The following is a 24,763-nucleotide window of genomic DNA, read 5'->3' as shown; positions in this document are numbered from 1 at the left end:
TGGCCTTTTTCTAGGTAAACGTATGGTCTCTCAAAGTCTGAGAATATGGAGGCAAGTGCGTGTCCCCCCACTGCATGCTGTGTGTGTCCCCAGGGAGCTGGGAAACCCACAGGAGCGCATGCAAAACAGGTTAAGACTCCGAGTCGTGCGGGAACCCACTTGCTCAAGTTCTCGGGGGCACCCCTGATGAATACAGTGGCTGACACGGCGACGTCGCAAGCTCAGCTACCCCGGTTTGGCACACAGGACCAAGGAAGTGAGCGATGCCTTTCCCCAGGGGGTGGCATCTGCCGCCCCGGCACAGACACCCCACGGAGGACGGGAGTTTCTTCTACGATGTCTCATCCCGTCCTGCTGGAAACAAAGCCTGCTTCATTTCCCACACTGCTTGGAGTAAATCAAGGTTCATTCTCGAGAGATGTTTCCACCCCGATTCTCTGAATCCTGAGCACTCAGCCCTGTGTGTAGGACAGAGCCGCACACACTTGACCTGCGTTGTTGAGGGGACCGGAGAATCTCCTGGAGGCCCGTGGAACCAGACGCAAGGTCTCCAAGGCCTTCCGCTGGCCTCCGCTCCCCGGACAGTGGCCACGGTCAGGGACAAGCATCTCCCCGTGCTTATAGACAGTGATTTCCCACACCCCTCGGCTCCTAAACGCAAGTCAGCTAGTTAACCTGGTGCTCGGTTGAAGAAATAGCTCTGTGTTGGTTTGCTGTGCAGTTTAAAGGGGTTTCGGGGGTAACGTGGACCTTGTACAACGCGTGCCTGATGCACCGGCTTAGACTAACGTTCGCTTCACGGCACCTTCTCCTGATGCGACTCTGCGCTTCCTAAAAACCTGTCCTCCATAGCAATAAATTAGCTGTAAAGGTTTGCAAAACCTCGTCATCTTTAACTTTGGTTTTCATTTCTTAAAAGGCAGACTTTAGTTACTTTAACAGGAAAAAAATAATTTGGTTAGAAGAGGAATGTCAGCTAATTTTAGAAAACCCATAAAAAGTATAAAGACAAAGACAGAGATGAGAGCAACAGTGGCAGCGTATCTACTTACTTCCGGACCTACGATCACCATGTAAACATTAGGCTCCTCTCGATGCCATTCTTGGGAAGAAAAAAGAGAAAAAAAAATTTAGTGGTTTTATGCCACAGATGGAAACATAATTAAGTTTAATATTAATTATGTGATAATATAAATTATTTCATATCATTTTCTCAAATTCTCTGTATTTGAAATGTAAACACTGAACACCGTGTTATTCTAAGTAAAAGGCTTTTTCTAGAATGTTATGCGTTACCCAGATCTCCCCCCCCCGTTGGACAGCCAGGAGTAATCACTCCACAAGCCAGATGGACGTTGGGGATAATTCAAGCAACGCAGCAAATCTCCAAACGTGTCCTACAAACTGACGTGTGTAAACAGTTTCCAGATAAGGGTATGTTATTCGTACAATTATTCACTACTTTTGTAGTCATTTCCTCAGAAAGCCGAGGGCACGGGAAAGTAGAAACGAGTGAGATCACTACCCAGCGCTCTTGTCTTTCTGGTTGTTTCCAGAGTAACCACCTAGAAGCAGTTCTACTCTTGTGGAAAGACGGAGATGGGAAACCTGAAAGTCCGACGGACAGAAACTCTAAGACCAGTCCCCAAACAGAATTCTGTAACCAAAACGTACCCGAGAACGCATCCACCAAGTAAAGAGGGTCCTTAACTTGTCTAAGTCCACACACCAGGAGGAAGATGTGTAAATTATCAGCACTTTGGTTAATCCCTGCAACAGAAGAGTTCAGATATTTTCAGTGGAGAGGAGGAGCCGGATACCATGGGAGCGAAGACCCCGAGACACAGCTCCGAAGCCGCCGGGCTCCCACCTCTCCGCACCTGTCCCCACCCCGGCCTTCACACAAGTCACTGCACGGACAAACTGCCCCTGCCGGTGGGCAAACCCGAGCTGAGTTCAGCCCGGTAAACAGGACTCCCCTGTGCAATGAGGTAGGGGCACCTCTTACGGAAATGTGAGCCGCGGGTCCTGGAAAATATTTGGATACAATTTCGGTTAGGAAGAGCATTTCGTCACGCGAGTAGAGGGTGTTTTATGTAGTAACGTATTCCCCAGTCCGTGCGTGTTTACTGAGGTGCACACATTGAATGTGGACGGGCCCACGGGCACGCGGAATAAAGGCTTTAGGTCGCACAGTGGCTCCTCTCCTCGAGAGCTGGAGGGTCTTCTTGGCCTGTTGGCTCTGGCCGGCCTGGCGATGAGCGTCGGCCAGCAGAGCCCAGTGGAAGGACCGAGAGGGACTTCCGAGTCTCGGCCGTGGGAAGCCCCGTGTCGCTGTCTCTCACCCCCGGAGCACTACCGCTCGCAGCCAGGCCGGCTGCCTCCTTGAGGACGGGGCTCTGCGAGGAGAAGCCCGGCCGCCCCGCTGGAGAGGGCCACGCAGGAGCCGCAGGCCTCAGCCCACCGCAAAGGGAGCACGGGCCCAGCAGCAGGCAGGTGAGGCTGGCAGGAGCCGCCCCCAAGCCTGGGCCGAGCTGCTGGCCCCGTCACGGGAAACGGGGCTCTTGAGGGCCCTTTACATGGGGTGGTGTGTTGTGCAGCGACAGGCAATTATCCGGAGAATTAACACAAGCTGACCTAGGACGTCATCATTTCCAGGCGCGTGTAACTGGGCATAAAGCATGCAGGTGAGAGGTTTTCGTTCACGCATTTTATTGCAGCCATTCCTTACTGCACACACTTTGTTTCTCGGTGCTTTTGTGAGCCTTGCCCGGCAGCGTCATCAGAGCGACCGAGGAGACGCAGTGATACCACCTCCACGCGGCCACACGTGCTGCGTACCGACCACGCATGACCGCGTCTCAGACGGCGTCTGCTCACGTGCTAAGGCCGGGGTGTCCCCCTGAGAAGGGCCCTCAAAGGGCACCACGGTCTCCAGAGTAACTGCTGACAATTTCATCAAGGTGTGGTGTTTGTAAAGTATTTCCCCACTATTCTGAGTACCCTGAAACTAATCCTAGGAGTACAGAGCTTACTATTTGCCCAAAAGTCGAAGCTAGAAGTTATGTGCAGAATCCGCATCCCAGATCAGAGGAACTTGAGGCCGGGAGACGAGCTATTCCCTTTAATGGATGATAACATTGAAGAAGTCCTTGAAGGGACAGGAAGGTCAGATGTGGGACACAGAGAAATCCCTCACTACTGGGCAAGAGCCATCAGTGAAGCTACAGCCGGAGAGGGAACGAACGACGAGGACAAAAATTAAAAGTGCTTTCATGAAAAGTATCAGTGACAACGGAAAGATAACAGAGGGACAGGGAGAAACCAAGGGGATGCCCTCTTCACTACGGGAGGCAGCCTCAGTCCAGGGTACGTAGGGTGTCTGTGTGCACACATGCACACGCGTGCACAGTTTTTATATATATACCGGCTCCCAGTAAGGGAGGAGCTGATGTGCTGTGTCTCCATGTGACCCCCTGGGCAGGACACAGCATCACAGCCACCGTCGTCATGACGTACCCGGAATGTCTGCTCAGCTATGTGAGAAGAGGACAAGAAGGAGGGTAGAAGGAGACACATGAAGGTATCCAAGAGGCGGAACTCAGGAAACCTGTAGTAATGAATTGGAAAAAAAAGGACAATAGCAAACAAACACAGAGACGGCATCTGGCGCCGGCAGCCAAGGCAAGCCCTACTTTACGCACCTGTGTGCCGTCTTGGTAGAAAGACTCCATGTGCTTCTGCACTTTTGCTGTGTGACAGGCTTGGATGTTGGAAACCTATTCTGTCCCTTTATTTTGCTGTGACACGTGGTTCACAACATCAGCGGGCCTTCTGCTCAGGTGGCGCTGGGAGAAGTGGGCTGCCACCTACCCCTACGCCAGGATCCCGAGGAAGCCAGGCTGGAGAGGGAGTAACCCACGATGCACAATGTCCTGTGACTGACGGTGAGATACACATGTTGTACTGAAACCTTGTACACATGATATATGTGTGTTCACATACACACACAGTCCCACCGCCAAAATTAGCCTTATTACACATGAGGAACTCTGATGTTTTCTATCTTATTTCAGTTTTTTAAAGTGCTGGTCCCTGGGGCACCTGGGAGGCTCAATCAGTTGAGCATGTGACTCTTCTTTTTTTTTTTAAGATTTTATTTTTTTGTCAGAGAGAGAGAAAAAAAGAGCACAAGCAGGGGGAGCAGCAGACAGAGGCAGAGGGAGAAGGAGGCTCCCAGCGGAGCAGGGAGCCCGATGTGGGCCTCGAAGCCAGGACCCTGGGATCATGACCTGAGCCGAAGGCAGACGCTTCACCAGCTGAGCCACCCAGGCGTCCCGAGCATCTGACTCTTGATCTCAGCTCAGGTTTTGAACTCAGGGCCGTGAGTTCAAGCCCCGTATTGGGCCCCACAGTAAGAAAGGAGCCTACTTTTTAAAAAAATTTAAAAATAAAAAAATAAAAGTGCTGGTCCCCAACTCACTCCGTGATTTTGAGAGCCCTGACTTAACCAGACCCTGGATGGAGACAGAGCTAACCTTCTCTTCTGTTGTCTTTCTCATCTTCTTCCCACGTTGGAGAGTAAATTTCATGAGAACTTAGGAAACGGAATTAGCCCATGGCAGGACAAAGGACTAAATGCTTTGCCTTATTCTAGGATTTACAAGATTTTAAGAATAAAACGCAAAGACAGCATTTGGGTTTGAGTAGCTTCCACGCGCTTCTCACCCACAGCAGCACCGTTTTCGAGGATCTAGAGAGAAGGGTTGGGAAGTCACAATCGAGCAAGCACATGCCGCAGCCCAGCACACGGAAGCGCCCGCTCCGCCTGTCCCGGGCCACGGCTGGGGACACGTATGGTGGCCATTCTTACATTCAGAGCAGAACTAACAGAAACTGGCCTGTGGACGTCTGGAGGCGAGGCAGGAGCCTAGCCGATGTTTTGGTGGATTTCAGGTCTTCCTTTTGGCTGCAGACTTCCTTCTCTTCCTGCTGTTTGTAAACATCCAGCTTGAACATGAGTCAGGGTCTGAACTCATCCTTCACAGATGCACAGACTTTCTCGTCCGTCCCTCCGATGTTACCATTTCCTGGAGAATGGTATTTTTATCTTGAAAACAGAAGGAGTCGCTCTCGCGGGCTGGCACCGCATTGGCCCCCGTGGGCGGAGCGCCCGCCACGCTGCCCAGCCCTCTGCCTGCCTCACCAGCCGGCCCCGCAGCACTGCCCCGATCCGTGCTAAGCCACCTTCTCTCCCGTCTTCTGTTCTGGCCGCTCTGTTCATTTATTTTTTTTCCGTGGGTTATTATAAGGAGAAAAGATCAAAGGACTTCAGTTGAGCGCCTTAGATGTAGTGGATTTTAGCTGGAAAATCTGATTTGGGGGCTGTGAAAATATCAAGGGATCTGGTAACATGAATTTTCCCCATGAAAAACAAAGGGTTTTCCTAGGCACTGCCAAGGAGGAGAAATACTAGCATCTGAGTTGGCCTATTTGAGTCTGCACGTAGAAACACAGATACAGTTTACAGAAGGAGGGGGAAGAAAACGAAATAGACACGTTAACAGTAGAAACACAGGGGCGCCTGGGTGGCACAGCGGTTGAGCGTCTGCCTTCGGCTCAGGGCGTGATCCCGGCGTTACGGGATCGAGCCCCACATCAGGCTCCTCCGCTATGAGCCTGCTTCTTCCTCTCCCACTCCCCCTGCTTGTGTTCCCCCTCTCGCTGGCTGTCTGTCTCTGTCGAATAAATAAATAAAATCTTTAAAAAAAAAAAAAAACAACAGTAGAAACACAAACAAATCAGGAAGGTATGGTCACGTTCCAGCTGCCGTGGTTTTGGGTGTGACAGCTTACAAAGAATCGTGCTTTCGGTGCGTTTGGTCATTGGCATTTCAAAGCAAAACTCACGCATCATTGAACCAGAGCAACGTTCAAGTTGGACATGGAAATGCACAGAAAAACTGCACGGAAACTTGACTGGACGCCTGCACGTGTATCTTCCGATCAGAATAAGTACCGTAAATACCATGTGGAAAATTATCACGATGCCACTTAGTGCCTTTAGTCTACTTTATTCTTTACTTTTCCCTAGCTGGCTTGTTGGAACGTGAAATCTGGTTAGCATAAACATCGTTCAATGTTTTAAGCTAAAAAGATTTAGTAGGTTGTTAGCCAGAGCTCAGAGAGAGAACTGGATATTCTCAGAAGGACTTTAAACACACTGTTAAGGAGCATGCATCACAGAATCAACATCGGAGACCCGAGAAGCCGACGGGAGCCCTTGGGGACTGACCAGGCACTCGTCTTCGGGCACGCACTGTTAAATGACACCCTCCCCACCCACTCCCTGTGGTTGCAAGGTTAGCAGTTCACAAGGATGTAGGGGGTGAGTATCTGCTCACTAGTAGTCTGCGTCGAATTCACCGTATCTTCTGTTTTCGCCGTCTGAGGCTCAAGTGGAAATGACAGATCACACTCACGGGCCCCGGAGGCCAGGCTAAGATCGAGGATGGGTGGGGAAGACAGTCCATCTCTGGAGTCTGAAAGACGACAACGATGAATGACCCCACAAATGAGAACAGACGCCCGGTCATAAAACCCAGAGACGCTGATTAATTCTGCCTCCACCGGACGCCAGGATCCAGCAGGGCTGGCGACCATGACACCATCGCGCTTCCCTCTGCTGCGGGTCCCAGACACGCTCACAGCTTCTGACTGCACACGTGAAGTGGGGACTGCTGCCTGGGGGGTCTCTGGAGGAGTCTTGCCCATCCCTCGGCTGTTCCATTAATCACTCCGTAGTAAGACCAATGAAACAATCAACCAGAGACTACAGGCTTGATGGAAAATCACTCTCCTTTTGGAAATTATGACCCCTAGTCACACTGCAACGGCGTCCCGTGATGGATAGAAGCTGAAGTAAGCTCCCAACAGATTTATGGGGGCCGGCTGCTTCTGAATAACGGCCCACACTTCCCGGTGCGACAGAGCAGCAGGGCAGCGCGGTTCCTCTGTGACATGGGGAACAGCCCTGCTGCTGGCCCCAAGGCTGACGGATGCACTTGGAAACTTGTTTCTAATAAAATGCTTGGACGTCTTCTTTTTCCAAGGGAACCTAACATCAACACACAGTAGGTGGTGGGGGTTTCTGTGTGATGTTTCTGGAGAGAAAATAGGCTTGGGGGTCTGCGTGTTGGCTGCAGACGGGGCCTGTGGTTTGCATTTCCAGCTCCTCTCTCAAGTTTACGTCAGACCCCCTTCCCCGCCCCCGACAGTACCCTTGCACCGTGGACTCTCGAGAGAAGCAGTGTGTGGGTTAAAACAGATGAGTTCTTAAACCTCCCAGTGCGTTTGGTGAGTCAGTGTTAGCTGTTCGCACACCTTCAGCAGAATTACCGGGCTGGTCGGCCTGGAAGGCCGTGGTAGTCCCCAAGAGCGTACGCTTATGGGCCTCATGGGTAGACAAAAAACTGTCTATATTTAAAGATACTGTGCAAGAAAATTTTGTTTAAATGTTGTGACTGTGCTTGGATCATACCACGTACGGAAACCACGAGGGCTAGGGAAAATGGCACCTGCATAGCATCGCTGATGGGCATGCTCATTGATGCTGCCTTTCCAGGGGACATTAAGCTTGATGCACAAGGGCTCCGATGAAATTAATAGATTAAATTTATAAGATTTCAGGATATAATGTCAAAAGTCAATTATTTTTGTATACTGGCAACAAACAATTCAAAAATAAAATTTAAAAAACCTTTAGAGTGGCATCAAAAATAAAATCCTTAAGAATAATTTTCTTTTTTAAAGATTTTACTTATTTTACACTGAGAGAGAGAGCACAAGCAGGGGGAGCAGCAGAGGGAGACGGAGAAGCAGGCTCCCCGCTGAGCAGGGAGCCCAACGCAGGACTCGATCCCAGGACCCTGGGATCATGACCTGAGCCGAAGGCAGATGCTTAACTGACTGAGCCACCCAGACGCCCCCAAAATTTTCTTTTTAAAAAGACAAGGACCTGTAAAAATCATTATGAAGGTAAATGAGACTTAAAAAAGTGGACGAATAGATCAAGTTCATGGACTTGAAGACATTATCTTTAGGATATCCATTCTCCCTAAATCAACTTAAGGTCAGTGCAAGGGGGTTTTGCTAGAGATTGACAGGGTGAGTGGAGATGCATACGGATATGCAAAAAACCTAGGTCAGCTGAAACAACTGTTAAGCAGAGGTGCTGACTCACACTACCTGATTTCTCAACATTCTATAAGCCTGCGGCGAGAAGACAACGCGACGTCAGCATAAGGGTAGACGTGCGGGTCCACGGACACTCACACACGGTGAACCGATTTTCCGCGGAGTGAGTCAGTGAAGAAAGAAGAACGTTTTCGAAGAATGATACTAGCACACCGTTCAGAAAGAAAGGGATTTTGATCCCTACCTCATATCACAGGCGAAAATGAATTTCAGCTGGGTTATAATCTGAATGAAAGAGCTAAAACACGAACACTTCTGGAGGAAAAGAAATAGGGGAAATATTTCTGTGAACTCGGAGCAGGCAAAGGTTTCTTGATCAGCGCCCAGACAGTGCTAACCATTAACGAACAATGGATAAACTAGAAGAAAATGGAAAGGTAAACCAGAGGAAACAGGAGAAAATATTCACATGTATGCACGTATCTCACAGAAGACTTGAACCCAGAATGTATTAAAACTCCTCCTCCAAACCGCCTCTTCCTCTCATTCTCCCAAGGAAGACGACACTCATGACGTTTCAGGGAACAGAGAGAAGCCCCAGGTGTGTCCTGACCCCAGTTCCTGCTCCTCCCTTCCCTTGTTCCCTTTGACCTGAAGAACCTCTTTTCCAAAACCACGTGAGCACCGCATGTACCTGACACCACTGGACAGGATGCGCCCTGGTCAAAATCTCGCGAGAAGATTCATCTCTTACCTGAACGGTGAAGGAAGGTGTTCCAGTTAAAGGCGGCATTCGGTACTGTCATGACTCCTGGGTCGAAGGAAAGAGAGAGAGTCCACGCTGATGAGATGGAACCAGCGAGCTTGTGTCGACGCGCTCGAAGTTCTGAGTGCCTTGTGAGCACATGTTCGACCCTCACATGGGAGGTTCGAAGGGAGCCCAGGGGTCCCCATCGAGGAAAGGTGCACCCCCTTCGACCTCGCCATCCATCACGGGGCGGGACAGCCGCCAGGTGGTGGGAAACGCGAGTCTCTAACGAAGGCCCGGAAGCAACAGGCGTCTACACCACAGCCGCACATACGAGTTACGTCTCTGTTTCAAGTTCCTAGTCCCAGCCCTCTCCACACCACACATGACTGCCTGCTCCCCGTGCCACCTCCTCGAACAGATGTAAGTTTAAAATTCTCTTGAACTGGGCATTTTAAGATGTAGGAAATTCAGAGGCAACATTGAACAGCTTATCCTGATAACAGGAAACATCTGAAGTTTTAGGACATGTAAATTAAGTCATTTAACCCTCTCTGCAATCTGTGAGATCGTCACCTGCACTGAACAACACAGATGACTCACTTTAGTACCCGCCCTGGGCATAGACGCTGGGTGGGTGCAGTCCACACACTCCTGGGACCCCTTAAAGCTCTGCTAGGCACGCTGAGTCCCCCAGTTTGTCCAGCTGGAAACAGGCTCACACAGGTTAAACGGTGTTCACAGCAACTCGGGGTGTAGGTGGGCTAGGTCGCGTCCGAACCCGTGTTTGCCTGGTGCGCCAGCATGTTCCTCGGCTAGAAATCAGGCCATGACAGAGACCCACACCTGCCCTGACGCTGAGAGACACTTTTATACATATGTACAGACTCAGTGCATCTTTTTTAAAATGGGTGTTCCAAGAAAGGGCTTATTTGGTCAGTGATCCTTCTGCTAAAAATCACACTGAAGCCACCGGAGCACGTACAGCCGGGACCATGCACGGTGCAGCCGAGGCGGGCCTTGGGGGCCTGCGCCCCTCTGCGCCTCGCACCTGCGCTGATCCGAGTGTGCAGTGGGTTACGCGCTCCTCTTGCAACGGCCTCTCGCGGTGATTCCTACTGTTCAAACAACGACACACTGGTTCCGTCGCTGTGTTCAGATGCTGAGGGTGTCCCTGAAAGGCCGTGCAGGCCACCGTCGGGGTGGGACTGGATGAGGGCAGCAAGGGGTGAGGAGGGAGCAGAACGGCTCTGCTTCCCCCCAACTCAACTAAAACGGAGAAGCTCAGCTTTCTCCTTTTGTAAACAGACCCCTGAGAGAGCACATTGTACTTCTACTGGTCGCAAAGGTTAAAGGACCTGTATTTTAAGTTGTTCTTTTATAATTTCATTGTATTTGTCCTTTATCTTCACGTTAGGAAATAACAGACCATCCATGCTAATTATCAGTAGGTAAATGGAAGGCACCGTGTTATTTCATCCACAAACACGTCAGTACCTGTGTCTAAAAGGACTTGTCTTTTAAAAATACGTAAATTTTAATATTCTTACCTTGGCTCTGGATGTAGATCTTATCCCTGGCGTGCGGCTTTAGAAAAGAAAGGAGAAAGGGAAAAAGTAAATTGGGTAGTCCATTACAACTGCTTTTTAGAAACAATGGAGGCCATAAAGAAACAATCGCCTTGGAACACGTCACAAAGAGTCATCCACGCATCTGCTCACACACTAGTTACTTTCTAAGAGCAGAGAATTCCTTCCGCTTTTAATGGGGGTTAGGCCATTAAAACCACGGCACCTTCAAGGTAAGAAGCACAAAGAAGGAGGCCCCTTACGTTAGGCGCGACGCGTGATTACGGCTGCATGGTTACTACGTTAGCAGAAGGTTACGGAAGCTCAGACAGCGAACACGCCGACGGCAGAGCCCACGCGGAGCCTGTCTACCATGTGCGGGAGCTGGAGGCAGACGTTTGGGAACCCTGGTTTGGGGACACAGATCCTAGAATGGGAGAGTCCACTCCCCAGCCCCTACCTGCGGGGAAGACATGGGGAGGGGGCGCCGAGGAGGAGAGGGAAGGGCCCCGGGAGCTGCGGCATCCAGCCATCTGCAGGGCGGCGGACTGCAAGTCCCTACCCGACAGGGACCTCAGTGTGCTTTGCTTCTGTCCTTCGTGTTACAGTCTCTGTCTGAGACACTAGCGCCTGGACCGTCGCCCTCAATTCACCACGCAGAGGGGATGCTCCCCTTTTTAAATGCCCTTAAAATAGGAAGCCTTAAAATAGTTTTAAAAATTCTCCTCCCTACTAGTGAAAAAAATGTGAATTTTAATGGAAAAAATGGCTAATAGCAACAATTTGAAATTAGGAATTGAAGTCCAGAGTCCTAACATCCTCCTTTTGTGTAATGATAATCTCACTGGAACGCTGGGGACTTCCACTGTGTGCAGAGGAGGCCAGGCGTGCTGCTGCTTCAGGCGGCTCCGAGAAACGTGTGCTAACATGCTGGCGAAACTTACCAGCCTCGCGTTTAAACTGCAAAGTGAACACCAGCGTTCGACAAAAACAGGTTCAATGTCCTTCTATGTAGATTTGATTAATTAAGGGAAGGCAAAGTAGGGTTTTTGCCTTGCCTCTGTTTCCAAGACAAATATTCTCCGTCTGCAATTAGAAATGCATAAACCCACAATGCTCCCTTCAAGAAAATTCCTTCTGAAACAAACAAAAAATTAAACTGGCATCCCAACTACATAAGCAGAATGAATGGACTCTATGTGGAAATTTCTGGATTTAGCTGCTGGTCTTTACATATCTTTGAGCATTATTTCCCTTAAATCTACTCAAAGCATGAGAAAATAAGTATCAAGTCCTATATGAACATTTAAAACATGTCAGGAATAACATTTTAAGATCTCATCCTAGTAAGTGAAGAAAATAGAGTTACAATATAAAAGAAATCTGGACCTGGCTTATTGTTAATCTTTATAATAAAAGAAATCTGGCAAAATTCAACTGGCTTATATTGATTTTGAAAAGCATTATCTATATTAAAATGCTCTAAATACAAATTAGGTTTCTTTGTTCAATATTTATTGTTTCTCTTGCCTTGAAATAACGTAAGAGTCAAAATCCTTGTATATCACTTCCCTTGCAAGATTAGCTCATTGATGCAGAAAATGAAAAAGCAGGCTGTGTGTGTGTGTGTGTGTGTGTGTGTGTGTGTGTGTAGGGGGGAGGGAAGGAGGATACTCCACGGTGTCTATGAGGAACCGTTACTCAGTTTGGCCCATTACTAGATATAAAAAGCCAGTGTCCTGTTGGATAGATACTTATAAATGCCCCTGGCTTCCTAACAGACCCAAACGCTAATTCATGCCTCTTTATAATGGAATAACAGACAACAACAAATAGATCCCCTGCTTTCAAAATTTATATGACCTGAAATTAAGCTCTTTGTAGGTAGAAACCACAGTAAATGTTATTTTTGAAACATATGTATAATTGCAGGGTGTATGGGTGACAAAAATACTAATTTTTATTTTGAAATGGCAATGCAACTTCTGACGATGGCTTTGTTAAAAAGTACTTTTAAAAGAGCTACAAATTGCTTTTAAACAATCATGGCTTATAAGTGGAAAGTTCTCAAAATATACCTTTGTTAAAAAAAAACACACAGGAATTGGGGTCTTTTCAGGGGATGTGGTTCTCTTCCTTCTCCTCCCACCCTGTTCCCTTAGAAATTGGTTTTTAAGCAAGGAAAGAAAATAAAAGAAGAAAAGACACACGAATGGGATGAGAAGTGTCTCCAAAGACTGGATCAGGATCCAGTCCCGTGGGATCCAACGCTGGCCGGCACTGCAAGGAATAGGAATGCCAACAGGAAAACTGGAGGGAAGACCGTTTTTAAGAAACAGTTAAATCTATGGAGTAAATACCTGGGGATTATTGATGTTATTGAAAAGCTCCCCCTGCCATTCTGTGCTTTGGTGATTTGATGAATTCGAAGCATTTCTGGTCATTCCAGATGTCTGAGCCCTCAGGTCATGATCCTGTGAAGGGGGCCGTCTGGGCTCTGGGACTGATGAGGTTTCCATCCTCTGAGTTACATTAAAACTTTTCAATTCCCAGGGATCTCATTTGGGGAAGAAGAATGCAAAGAACACTTCCAGTTCCGTCACGAAATCTCAGAGGAAAGCCAATCTTAATAGAAGTTATTAAAAATGATTAGCTTCCTAGGGTATGATCAGCCCCTGCAGTTTCTCCTACAGAGTATTTGCAGGGAGGGCCGCAGACAAGGAGGGCATCTAAGGAGGAACCCCGTGAGATGAAGGGTTTTAAGTTTCCACTTTGGGGGGCGGCACCCTAACAAAAGCTGTGGTCTGTGTGGTTCCTGCTGCCGCCAGCGTGATGCTGAGAGATAGTCAGGTGCAGAGCAACGGGCCATGCAGAAGGAAGAAGGAGTAAGGCGTTCACAGGGCAACATGCGCTCAGTACGCAGAGCTCAGCGATTAGTCGGCGCGGGGCTCATCGCGATGGGTGGGCGCGAACACCGGCGTCGGCTTTGGGAGCTCACCTGTGCCGCCAGCTGCGCACGGGACAGCCCGTGAGATCTGTCTTGCTTTCTGCATTTTAATTTCCAAAAGAATTTTGATGAGTACGTGCACACACTGAAAGTAAAAGTACACTTTAGCTACGGCCTCACACAAAACCGCTTCAGGGAAGGCGAGGCACAGCACTGGCGCCCCAGAAGGCGGCGAGGCACAGCACTGGCGCCCCAGAAGGCACTGAGGCACTGGCTCCAAACTAGGAAAAAAATCTCTAAAAAGTAACAACACCAGAAGTCTTAGCTCGGCGCTAACCTTGGCGAAGAGTACAGATGGGCCATTCTGGTTATCCCCGCGTTTTCTCGAATTTGATAGCCACTTCAAGCAACATGAACTCAAACTCAAGATATTTTAAAACCAGCTAGCTCATAAATAAATATTTGAATTTGGAGAGTGTCCTGTTAGCAGAGTACTCCTTAGAAAGAGCGGGTTGACGGTGCAGTTGAATTTTCTGTAGGCCTGTGGGGGTTTGAACCCCATGGGGACCTAGTAAACCCAAGATCGTTGCCTCTGTGGAGAGAAAAGCCTTTTGTTACGATATATACCTAATTCGCTTTACTGTGTGTGTGTGTGTGTGTGTGTGTGTGTGTGTGTGTGAAATAGTCATATTTTCTGGTGAAAGTCCGATGAATTCAGAGAAGGAAGCCTGAACTTCCAACACAAGTTTGCGTGCTGAATGTCCACTACGTACTGTCCTAAGAAACCAACACTCTGTATAGACCAGCTTTACATTTCCATAAGGCATACATCAAAGTTCACCGTGGGTACTGAATCAAATTCCTAAAAATGCCAAATCAGGGTTATAACTTCACAAACCGACAGAGCAGTGGTTTCTGAAAACACAACCAGTGTTGAACTTATGTGATAAATATGAATGATGCAGCGTGCAGACCTGGTGAAGAGGCCCCTGGGTGGGACTGTGCCCTTCACAAAGCAGGTACGACGTCACGTTAAAGTCGATGTAAACAACACTAGAAAAATAACGACAAGCCCAAACAAAGGCATTTCAAATTACAAGAGACAAAGCAAAGCCATGGTTATTGAATGCCATCCAACTGAGTTGTGTAGTCAGCCAGAGAGAGGCAGGGGTCATGAAGAGCCTCCGAAGGAGTGCCCCGGCTTTCTCGAGGGCTGAAAGGGACCCAGGGCTGACGCAATAAACCCCTTCTGGGGACATGGCCTTGAAGATGTCTCCCATGGCCCGATGCTGTGTGAACACGTGTCTGAGCAATCTTGAAAGAGGTCATCCCCCACTTGTATGTACGGAGCTGGGCTGCCCAGTGTGGCGGCTGCCGGCCGCACGAGACCACGGAGCCCCTGAACCAGGGCTGGTCTGAACGGAGATGTGCCCTGAGTGCAAAAGATACACTGGATTTTGAAGACCTCATGCAAAAAAAGATATGAACTATCTCATTAGTCATTTTTATGTTGATCACATATTGAAATAATACGATTTTGGATACAGACAGTATGCAATAAAGAACTTAGCCTTTGCACGAGACTTCTGGGAAATAACTTACATGAGACCTCATAGGAGGGTCTCTGTTTAGGGCAGCGCGAGGCCCAACCATTGGTTTCTGGATGAGAGCGGGCCATACCACTAAGACCACCCATGCGGTTTAGGGTGGGGACTTGGCGTCGAGTGGCATCCATCCACCAGGACACTGGCTTCAACCACGTGGGCAGTCAAGTGATCAGTCAGGCCTACAGAGTGGCGCTCCAGTAAAGACGCCGGAGGCTCAGCCTGGGTAGGCTTCTCCGGCGGCAATCCTCCGCGCACATTGTCTCAGATCAACAGCCAGAGGGTGGAGTGCCTTGACTCCACAGGGAAGGAGGCCAGGGAGCCTTGCCCTACACAGCTCTTCAGTGTGGCTGATCTTAGTCTGATGAAGTCTATGACTTACCTAGAATAAACCGTAACCACGAGTAGAGTAACCTTCAGTGAGTTTTGTGCAATAAGAAGCAAATGCCCCGAATCTTCCTAATCTGGGATTATGGAAATCTGATTCTGGTTTGATAATGATGAGGTAGGGTTAACTCAACGACACCCTGAGTCAGACCTGCTCACTACAATAGAGAACACAAAATTAAAAACAAAAGCTGGCCATTCAATAATGAAGAGCCAAACTTAATTACTTAAGAAACATCACTGTGCAGAATACATAACTAAAAATCATCTCTCTACAAAAATCCATCTAAAATAGTTACATAAATGTGGACGAATAATGAAGCTTTACATTATTTAGATGTTCTATTTGTAAAAACTAATCACATAAAGGTACTGAACAGAACTTCATTGAAAACTCATCCACCAAGTAAAGGGCAGAAAGCTATATTAAACACAGGCTCACATCCGAATCTAGAAACTACCCCACCGCTGGCAACGCCAAAACCGGAAACACTCTTTCCTTATTATCAGTTTTATTATAGCGTCTCCTAAGTCATCGCCTAAGACTGAACTTTTGCTGCCTGCTCAATTTTATTTTAAATGCTTTGTTAGAAACGTGGAAGAGTATGACAAAGCAGGAAAAAACATCCAGTGGAAAAAAGACAGTCTCTTCAATAAATGGTGCTGGGAAATTGGACAGCTACATGCAAAAGAATGAACCTTGACCACCCTCTCACACCATACACAAAGGTAAACTCCAAGTGGATGAAAGACCTCGATGTGAGACAGGAATCCATCAAAATTCTAGAGGAGAACATAGGCAGCAACCTCTACGACATCAGCCACAGCAACCTTTTTCATGACACATCTCCAAAGGCAAGAGAAACAAAAGATAAAATGAACTTGTGGGACTTCATCAAGATAAAAGCTTCTGCACAGCCAAGGAAACAGTCAAAAAAACTAAGAGGCAGCCCATGGGATGGGAGAAGATATTTGCAAATGACACTACAGATAAAAGGCTGGTATCCAAGATCTACAAAGAACTTCTCAAACTCAATACATGAGAAACAAATAAATCAAAAAATGGGCAGAAAATATGAACAGACACTTTTCCAATGAAGACATACAAATGGCTAACAGACACACGAAAAAATGTTCAACATCATTAGCCATCAGGGAAATTCAAATCAAAACCACATTGAGATACCACCTTATGCCAGTTAGAATGGCAAAAATTGACAAAGCAAGAAACAAATGTTGGAGAGGATGTGGAGAAAGGGGATCCCTCTTACACTGTTGGTGGGAATGGAAGTTGGTACAGCCACTCTGGAAAACAGTGTGGAGGTCCCTTAAAAGGTTAAAAATTGAGCTACCCTATGATCCAGCTATTGCACTACTGGGTATTTACCCCAAAGATACAGACGTAGTGAAGAGAAGGGCCATATGCACCCCAATGTTCATAGCAGCAATGTCCACAATAGCTAAATGGTGGAAGGAGCCGAGATGCCCTTCAACAGATGACTGGATTAAGAAGTTGTGGTCCATATATACAATGGAATATTACTCAGCCATCAGAAAGAACGATTACCCAACACTTGCAGCAACATGGACGGGACTGGAGGAGATTATGCTGAGTGAATAAGTCAAGCAGAGAAAGACAATTATCATATGGTTTCACTCATTTATGGAACATAAGAAATAGCAGGAAAATTGGTAGGAGAAGGAAGGGAAGAATGAAAGGGGGGTAAACAGAAGGGGGAATGAACCATGAGAGACTGTGGAGTCTGGGAAACAAACTGAGGGCTTCGAGGGAGGGAGGGGGGGATGGGATGGGCCGGTGATGGATATTAAGGAGGGTACATATTGCATGGTGCACTGGGTGTTATACGCAAATAATGAATCATGAAACATTACATCAACAACTAAGGATGTACTGTAGGTGACTAACATAAAAAAAAAGGTTAAAAAAAAAAAAGGAATGTGGAAGAGTAAAACAGAGACGCCTGACCCGGGATCACCCGGCCCATGTAGGAACCTGAGTGACAGCGAATGGTGGACTTGGCTCGGAGACACAAGCTGGCCCTTCCACTGGCGTCATCACCCCTACCGTCCTGCCGGCCCGGACTGCACCTGCTCCGTGCATTGGGGCCGGTTCCCGTCTGACTGCCTGTGAAAGTGAAGTGCACGCAGGAAGAACGGTCCGCCCGCTCCTGAGGCCAGCGTCACACTGCAGCAGCAGTCCCCATATTTATGCCGAACTCCAGTATTTGTCTCTAATTCAGTGCGTCTGGGACTCAGAGAGTGCACTTCTCTGCTTTTCCAAATTCCTACGCTTGAGTTCTTCCAAAATTTATTGATAAAAATCTTAAATCATGTCAATATTCTTGAGTCCTACTTTATTTCTTCTTTACATGCTACGGTCTTCCCACACAAAAATTTATCCAGAACCTGGTACTTAGGTTAAAAAAATCTTTATCAAAGTGCATTTACAGGGAAAATGGCACGATGGCTGTAACTTTTAAAAAAATATTCCAGAAAGTGTGTGCACACATATATGGATATGTGTGTGTGCATGTGTGCGACTGCACACGTGTGTGTATGTGTGCGTGCGTGCAGGTGTGCGTGTGTGTGTGTGTGTGTGTACATGTGGGACGGGGAGAATGACAGTAGGTTAAGTAAGAATGGAAGAACGTAAGCAGGTGTTGGGTGCAGGGCACCCTTCTATTCTTGCTACTTGTGGTTATGTGTAGAAACTTCTGTAAGAACAAGTTCTAAAGAAAGGTCCGTCCCTTGTAAATTCAATTCAACAAATATTTATTGAGCACGAGGATGTGTGTTACCCTCTGGGGATGCACTGGTGAACCCCACTTTGTCCCTGTCCTCAGGGAGCTCACGACCACACAGGGTGAAGGCAAGGACAAGCACCAAGTGCATCTCTCCCTGCGTCTGCACCCCTGCAGGGCCACCTCGAAGACTCTCCCATTACGGGGCCAACTGTATCCCCACTCCTCGACTTCGGCCAGGAAGATGGGAGCAAACATTACTCAAGCAGAAGTTCCAAGAAGGCTTTCTCCCTGGGGCCTGCTCTCCCCCGCTGCAGAGCCCACGAGGGATGGTAGACCCAAGGAGAGAGGCCTCAGCTGTCCCCAGCGCTCCAGCGAAGGCCCCGGCCACGGCAGAAGGAGGCCCCCCAGACCACTCAGCCTGGCTGGGCTGACGCAGGCAGCACAGAGAATGAAGAGTACGGGTTTGATTTCAGGCATCGTATTTGGTGTGGTTTGTTTTATAACAAATAACATACAGTGAGTGAGCACATCTACGGCGATTTGGGAGGATCCTAAGTCAATGGACAAAGGTGACATTTAAGATGGAGACGCGTGGGGGAAGGGGTGCGAGTTCACGGACAAGGACCGTACGCTGCAACAGGCAAAAGCTTCCTTTCATGCCTGGCTTGGGACAGTTGGGTCCCCACGTCTGCTGCTCCATTCGATGTGTTCTGGCTGAAATGTAAAGAAAAGCCGGCCTCTTGCTGATCGGTCGTTGGGAAGGGGCGAGCCTTTTCGGATCACTGTAGCTGTTACTCTTGGGAACTTACACGAAAACTCAAAAAAATGGTCCTGTCCTAAAGTTAGATGCAAGAGGGACCCTGAGCTCCTGTCACACTCTGCTCCATCAAAGTCCATTGGTGTAGCTCACACTTTGGATGGATCTTTCCCCTACGCAGGATTGTCACGCCGTGTATCAGTCATTGGAAAAACACAGGTTCCCTGAGGCATGCAGATCTTCCAAATGAGGGGATGTGTCATTATACCACGTCAACACACAAATCCCGCTTGTTCGGATGACCGCTGATCTCACCAGGGGGTCTTCACGCCTGGGGAAGCTGTCGGCCGCAGGGTGGCTTTCCCAAGTTCCCATTTTTGCTCAACGATTCAAACGTTATCGCTGGCAACAAAGACTGCCAGTGGTTTTGCTTAATGTGACACATGTCGCGATGTGTCCGGTTCAGTCTGCGACTCAAACACACGGGAGCCTCCAGACGAACGCCATCCGTCCCTCAGAGCGCAGCGGGAAGCGGTGTGGATGCTTCGGCGCCATCACACACAATGTTCAAAAACACGTATTCCAAGGTCAATGTTGGATGCATCTTTTTATGGCTTCATCAAGGAGATCTTCAAGTGATTTTGTTTTTTTTACTTACAGGGGGTGGTGTGAACCATCACTGACTGGCTCAGATGGGGGCCACTGCCTTCTAGGAGGAAGGGAGGGAGGGGTCAGACGTTTTACTGCGCCCCCAAGGCGGGGAAGGCAACAGTGTCTCTGTGTTATGATGCAAACAGGCTTGGCTTTGTGGGGGCCAGGAAGCCTGCAGGGATCCCCCTCTGACAGCACCAGCCCAGACAACCACCTTCTTAGAAGGCAGAGAGTCAAACTGGTCCAGCAGAAAACCAGCAGCCAGGAAGCCTGTCACTGGTCTTTCGGAGATGTACGGTTATTAAACTGCCCTCCGGTTCCTGCCTGGGAGCGTCTGATGCGAAGAAGGAGGTAGGCGCACTCCGGCCGCGGGGATGAGCGCATCCGCACGCGCACAGTGTTCAGAGCCTTGCTATGGCACCACGGTCCCACAGAGCCCCGTGTGCGCCCTCGCCCCCACGCGGCAGGCTCCACATGCTAGATTTTACAGATCGAAACTCTACACAGAAAGCACAGAGCCTGTAGGATACCCGCGACAGGAATGATGCCGACAAACGGTAAGGGCATAGCGGTGGGCTCAACGGATGAGCTGGCCCCGCTCAGGGACCCACGGCGCTGGCGCCCGAGGCGCTGCTCTCCCTGCTAGATGGCAGAGGCCCGTGCGCATGGGCCGCAGGGGCAATGTGGTCCCTGGGCTGGCTGCTTTCGTCCTGCAGGCACCAGCTCTGCCAGGCGTCTGCCTCCCTCCCCGCTGAGACTCTCTCCCGCCAGCTCATCTCTGCCCCGAGTTGTCCCGAGTCAGCCAGTAAGGATCTAACTTGTCTACACCGTCCTCCATTCCTTCAAGCTCTTCGCACAAATCGCCCAACCTTGGAAACTACATCTACCACCGAAAAGACCGCTGCTCTCCCAGCACGCGGGGAGGCTGCAACTGTTCGAGCACAACCTGGAAATCACCCATTCCGAGCGCGGAAAAACAGAACAACATTAAAAGATTCAGTGACTGGGCTACTTCTGCTATTCAGCAACAATATTAAAAAAATCAGTCGAGTCTTAAGAGTATCTACACAAATGAAAAAAACATCAGTATACAGGAGACATCCTACACTCTTGTGGCCACAATGGGCGTGTCAGCAGAAACACCGTCCGTTCCCAAGTGCCGCGCAGCCTCCACCCCTGCCACCTCCCCCACTCCCCCTGCCACCTCCCTAGCCCAGATGGCCAAGACCGCACAAAAGAAACACGTACCCACTGGGTCTGTGCCGTTTCCTTCATTGACTCTGTGAAAGCGACAGCAAATCTAGTAAAATGAACAAAAATAAGGAAAACAATTAGGGCAGAATTCAATGAACAGAACTAGGGAACGGCTCCCTGAAACAAACTGTGAGAGACAAGGTAAGGAGCTGAATTCTGGGTGCCACCCGCCTTCAGCACGTGCGGTCAGGGGCCTTCAGGTTCACTCTGCACTCACATCAAAGCAAGCTGTGTACGCAAGAAATAAACACGTGGAGTGCCACGCGTCCATTTTTGTGGTTGTTCCTTCCGTGCGAGGTCAGAGGGGCAGGGAAAAGTCAGGAAGCCGACGCAGGACAGCAGCAGAGGATTTAGCTATCCACTCGGAACATCCAGGGACCAGCTGTCGGTCCACGAGCTTCAGGGAAGGAAGGCTGTGCTGAAGTATTCAAAATTCACCGAATGCACATGGATCAGGAATGTTACTGTCTACATTTATCAAGCAATGGCTGTTTCCAGAACAGGGCCGGGTACACATGGGATGAACCAGGAACATCTTATGGTGGCCAGGCAGTAAGAAATTGCTCGAAACTGCCGAGGGCATGCTGGGAGGACGCCGGAGTCCGCGCAGAGCGTCTCCCGTGGCCAGCGTGGGACAACCTGAGCACCCATATATATCCCAGTGATGGATGACCAGAGAGTAAGATAAAATAAATACCCACGTGTCCATACTGATGTACAAAGAAGTGGGTAAGCACATGGGGTCAAAAGGATAGCTCTTCCTCCTAGAATTCCGATGAATAAATGCAGAGGGGGTAGTGGAAATGGGAAAGGACCACGAGCAGACACCACAGTAATAGTGGTCACGACAAAGAACCCTTAATGGTCGATTCCTCCCCACTAGCTAACCCCAAAGGGTGGGCTCCTTCCCAGAGGAGACCCCTTGCCCTGCCTGTCTTCTCTGGGCCTTCCCTCCCCACCACCTTCCACCCTTCCTGGCCAGTCAATCACATGCCCCCGATTCAAGGGAGGAAGGAGGAAACCTTCTGTGTGGGTGTGACAGAAAGGGGTGGGGAGGCACATAGGGCATCACCCCTCGCACCAGGGCCGCCTCTACCCCCCACACCCCACACGCAGCTGGCATGAGCAGGCCGGCCCAGCGGTGATGCGAGCGCTGGCATCCCTCACGGGATGCTCCCCGTGCCCCTGGACGTGGACGGGGGCGCGAACAAACAATTCCGAGGGCACCCACTGCACTCTGAGAGCTACGGCGCAAGGACAGCGTAGGGACCCTCCTTTGCGGGAAACCGTAAGGAGCTGACAAGGAGCAGGGTGCATGTGAGTGGCTGCGAGGTCCCCGGTCCCCAGGGAGTCCAGCGCCCAACAAGTCGTTCCTGTACTGTTTTCTACCAGGACTAACACCTCTGCCACGACTTCGAGCACCCCAAGAGGCCAGCGAACAGACTACCGGACAGTCTCAAACCTCTAGAGAAGAAAAAAGAGGAGACCCCAAAGGTAGAGAAAAGCTGAGGAGCGGGGAATAAGGCCAATGACAGAAGGCTCACGCCTTTCCCCCATAACAGCATTTCTAGATACATGCACGGTGCGGCCTGAGGATGGCTTGTGGAAGGTTACTCCGCTCCTTTGGCAAGACCACCACCTTGTCTCCCAGGGGAATGCCTGCCCCGTGCAGGCTGGGATGTCGCTGTGTGCGCTGGGACTCCCCCAGCCCCCGGAGTCATGCCCGGCACCCAGCAGGCAAAAACACCCACAGACTGAATACATGAACAAGCACACGGCTGGGGTCCTGCCTTACATTCCAACAGGAAGCAGGTCAGAGTGAGGGAAGACGGAGAGCAGGTGCGTGGGGCCGACTGCATTAGAGGGAGCGCAGGCACCCTCGCCCAGCAGCTGGCTGTCACTGTCCCCGCCCCGTCCCATCCCCCTTTCCGCCGGCATGCCCCCTTCGATCAGGATCGGCATCGGGGGGTCTACGGCACGGCTGAAGTCCAAAGGGAGGAATGAGAGCCTCAGAAAGGTCTTCATCAGGAGGAGTGCTCGCGTTCACCCTTCAGGAGTGAGTCAGTGGGAGGACTGAGCGAACCCCATCATTCCCGTTTATTCCGGAGTGGCGGGTAACACCTTCGTCCTTGCAGCCCCTCCCTACAGAGACACTGGCCCTGGGTTCACACCCAGCCACCTAGGAGATAACTATGAAGGGGGTTTCTGACCTCACGATCCTCAGAAAATAAATTTAAAATAAAAACAGACACATAGACCAATGGAACAGAATAGAGAACCCAGAAATGGACCCTCGGCTCTTTGGGCAACTAATCTTTGATAAAGCAGGAAAAAACATCCAGTGGAAAAAAGACAGTCTCTTCAATAAATGGTGCTGGGAAAATTGGACAGCTACATGCAAAAGAATGAAACTTGACCACCCTCTCACACCATACACAAAGGTAAACTCCAAATGGATGAAAGACCTCGATGTGAGACAGGAATCCATCAAAATCCTAGAGGAGAACATAGGCAGCAACCTCTACGACATCAGCCACAGCAACCTTTTTCATGACACGTCTCCAAAGGCAAGAGAAACAAAAGAAAAAATGAACTTGTGGGACTTCATCAAGATAAAAAGCTTCTGCACAGCCAAGGAAACAGTCAAAAAAACTAAGAGGCAGCCCATGGAATGGGAGAAGATATTTGCAAATGACGCTACAGATAAGACTGGTATCCAAGATCTACAAAGAACTTCTCAAACTCAATACATGAGAAACAAATAAATCAAAAAATGGGCAGAAAATATGAACAGACACTTTTCCAATGAAGACATACAAATGGCTAACAGATACATGAAAAAATGTTCAACATCATTAGCCATCAGGGAAATTCAAATCAAAACCACATTGAGATACCACCTTACGCCAGTTAGAATGGCAAAAATTGACAAGGCAAGAAACAACAATTGTTGGAGAGGATGTGGAGAAAGGGGATCCCTCCTACATCGTTGGTGGGAATGGAAGTTGGTACAGCCACTCTGGAAAACAGTGTGGAGGTCCCTTAAAAAGTTAAAAATTGAGCTACCCTATGATCCAGCCATTGCACTACTGGGTATTTACCCCAAAGATACAGACGTAGTGAAGAGAAGGGCCATATGCACCCCAATGTTCATAGCAGCATTGTGCACGATAGCTAAATGGTGGAAGGAGCCGAGATGCCCTTCAACAGATGACTGGATTAAGAAGATGTGGTCCATATATACAATGGAATATTACTCAGCCATCAGAAAGAACGAGTTCTCAACATTTGCTGCAACATGGACGGCACTGGAGGAGATAATGCTAAGTGAAATAAGTCAAGCAGAGAAAGACAACTATCATATGGTTTCTCTCATCTGTGGAACATAAGAACTAGGATGATCGGTAGGAGAAGAAAAGGATAAAGAAGGGGGGGTAATCAGAAGGGGGAATGAAGCATGAGAGACTATGGACTCTGAGAAACAAACTGAGGGCTTCAGAGGGGAGGGGGGTGGGGGAATGGGATAGGTTGGTGATGAGTAGTAAGGAGGGCACGTATTGCATGGTGCACTGGGTGTTATACACAACTAATGAATCATCAAACTTTACGTCAAAAAACAGGGATGTACTGTATGGTGACTAACATAATAAAAAATATTAGTATAAAAAAGTTTTTAAAAATAAACATATAAAAAAATAACACATTTCACACCCAAAAATGTAAAACTACCACTTTTGCACTGTGGGATGAATATCGCCATTTCAAAACGTACTCACTGTAACTGTGATTTTGTTGGTCAGAAACACCTTCAGGAACACCGTAGCTGAGAAGGCATACGAAGTGACCGACACTGAACCATTCTGACCTACAGTTTCACATGGTCTAAC

At 48.9% G+C, this 24,763-nt stretch overlaps 1 protein-coding gene across 4 annotated transcripts in view; it reads right to left on the bottom strand.

The window, feature by feature from the left end:
- GLT1D1 (glycosyltransferase 1 domain containing 1) overlaps positions 1 to 24,763 on the bottom strand; it is a 76,590-nt gene that overhangs the window by 28,107 nt on the left and 23,720 nt on the right. For 3 of the 4 annotated variants that reach the window (XM_045779192.2, XM_045779177.2, XM_045779202.2), the window contains exons 4-8: positions 20,871 to 20,922; positions 10,494 to 10,530; positions 8,950 to 9,006; positions 1,675 to 1,770; positions 1,053 to 1,102 (exon numbers count right to left, since the gene is read on the bottom strand). In XM_045779192.2, the coding sequence (XP_045635148.2) occupies positions 1,053 to 1,102; positions 1,675 to 1,770; positions 8,950 to 9,006; positions 10,494 to 10,530; positions 20,871 to 20,922 (292 nt within the window). Of the gene's footprint in view, positions 1 to 1,052; positions 1,103 to 1,674; positions 1,771 to 8,949; positions 9,007 to 10,493; positions 10,531 to 13,509; positions 13,559 to 20,870; positions 20,923 to 24,763 lie in introns of those variants that run through there. The other variant, XM_087857435.1, reaches the window with a different exon arrangement.

This window comes from Ursus americanus, chromosome 30 (assembly GCF_024610735.1).
Source record: "Ursus americanus isolate L20-20 chromosome 30, mUrsAme1.1.p, whole genome shotgun sequence".
NCBI lineage: Eukaryota > Metazoa > Chordata > Mammalia > Carnivora > Ursidae > Ursus > Ursus americanus.
The sequence above is the reverse complement of the archived record's forward strand: the minus strand, read 5'-3'. Positions and strand labels throughout refer to the sequence as shown.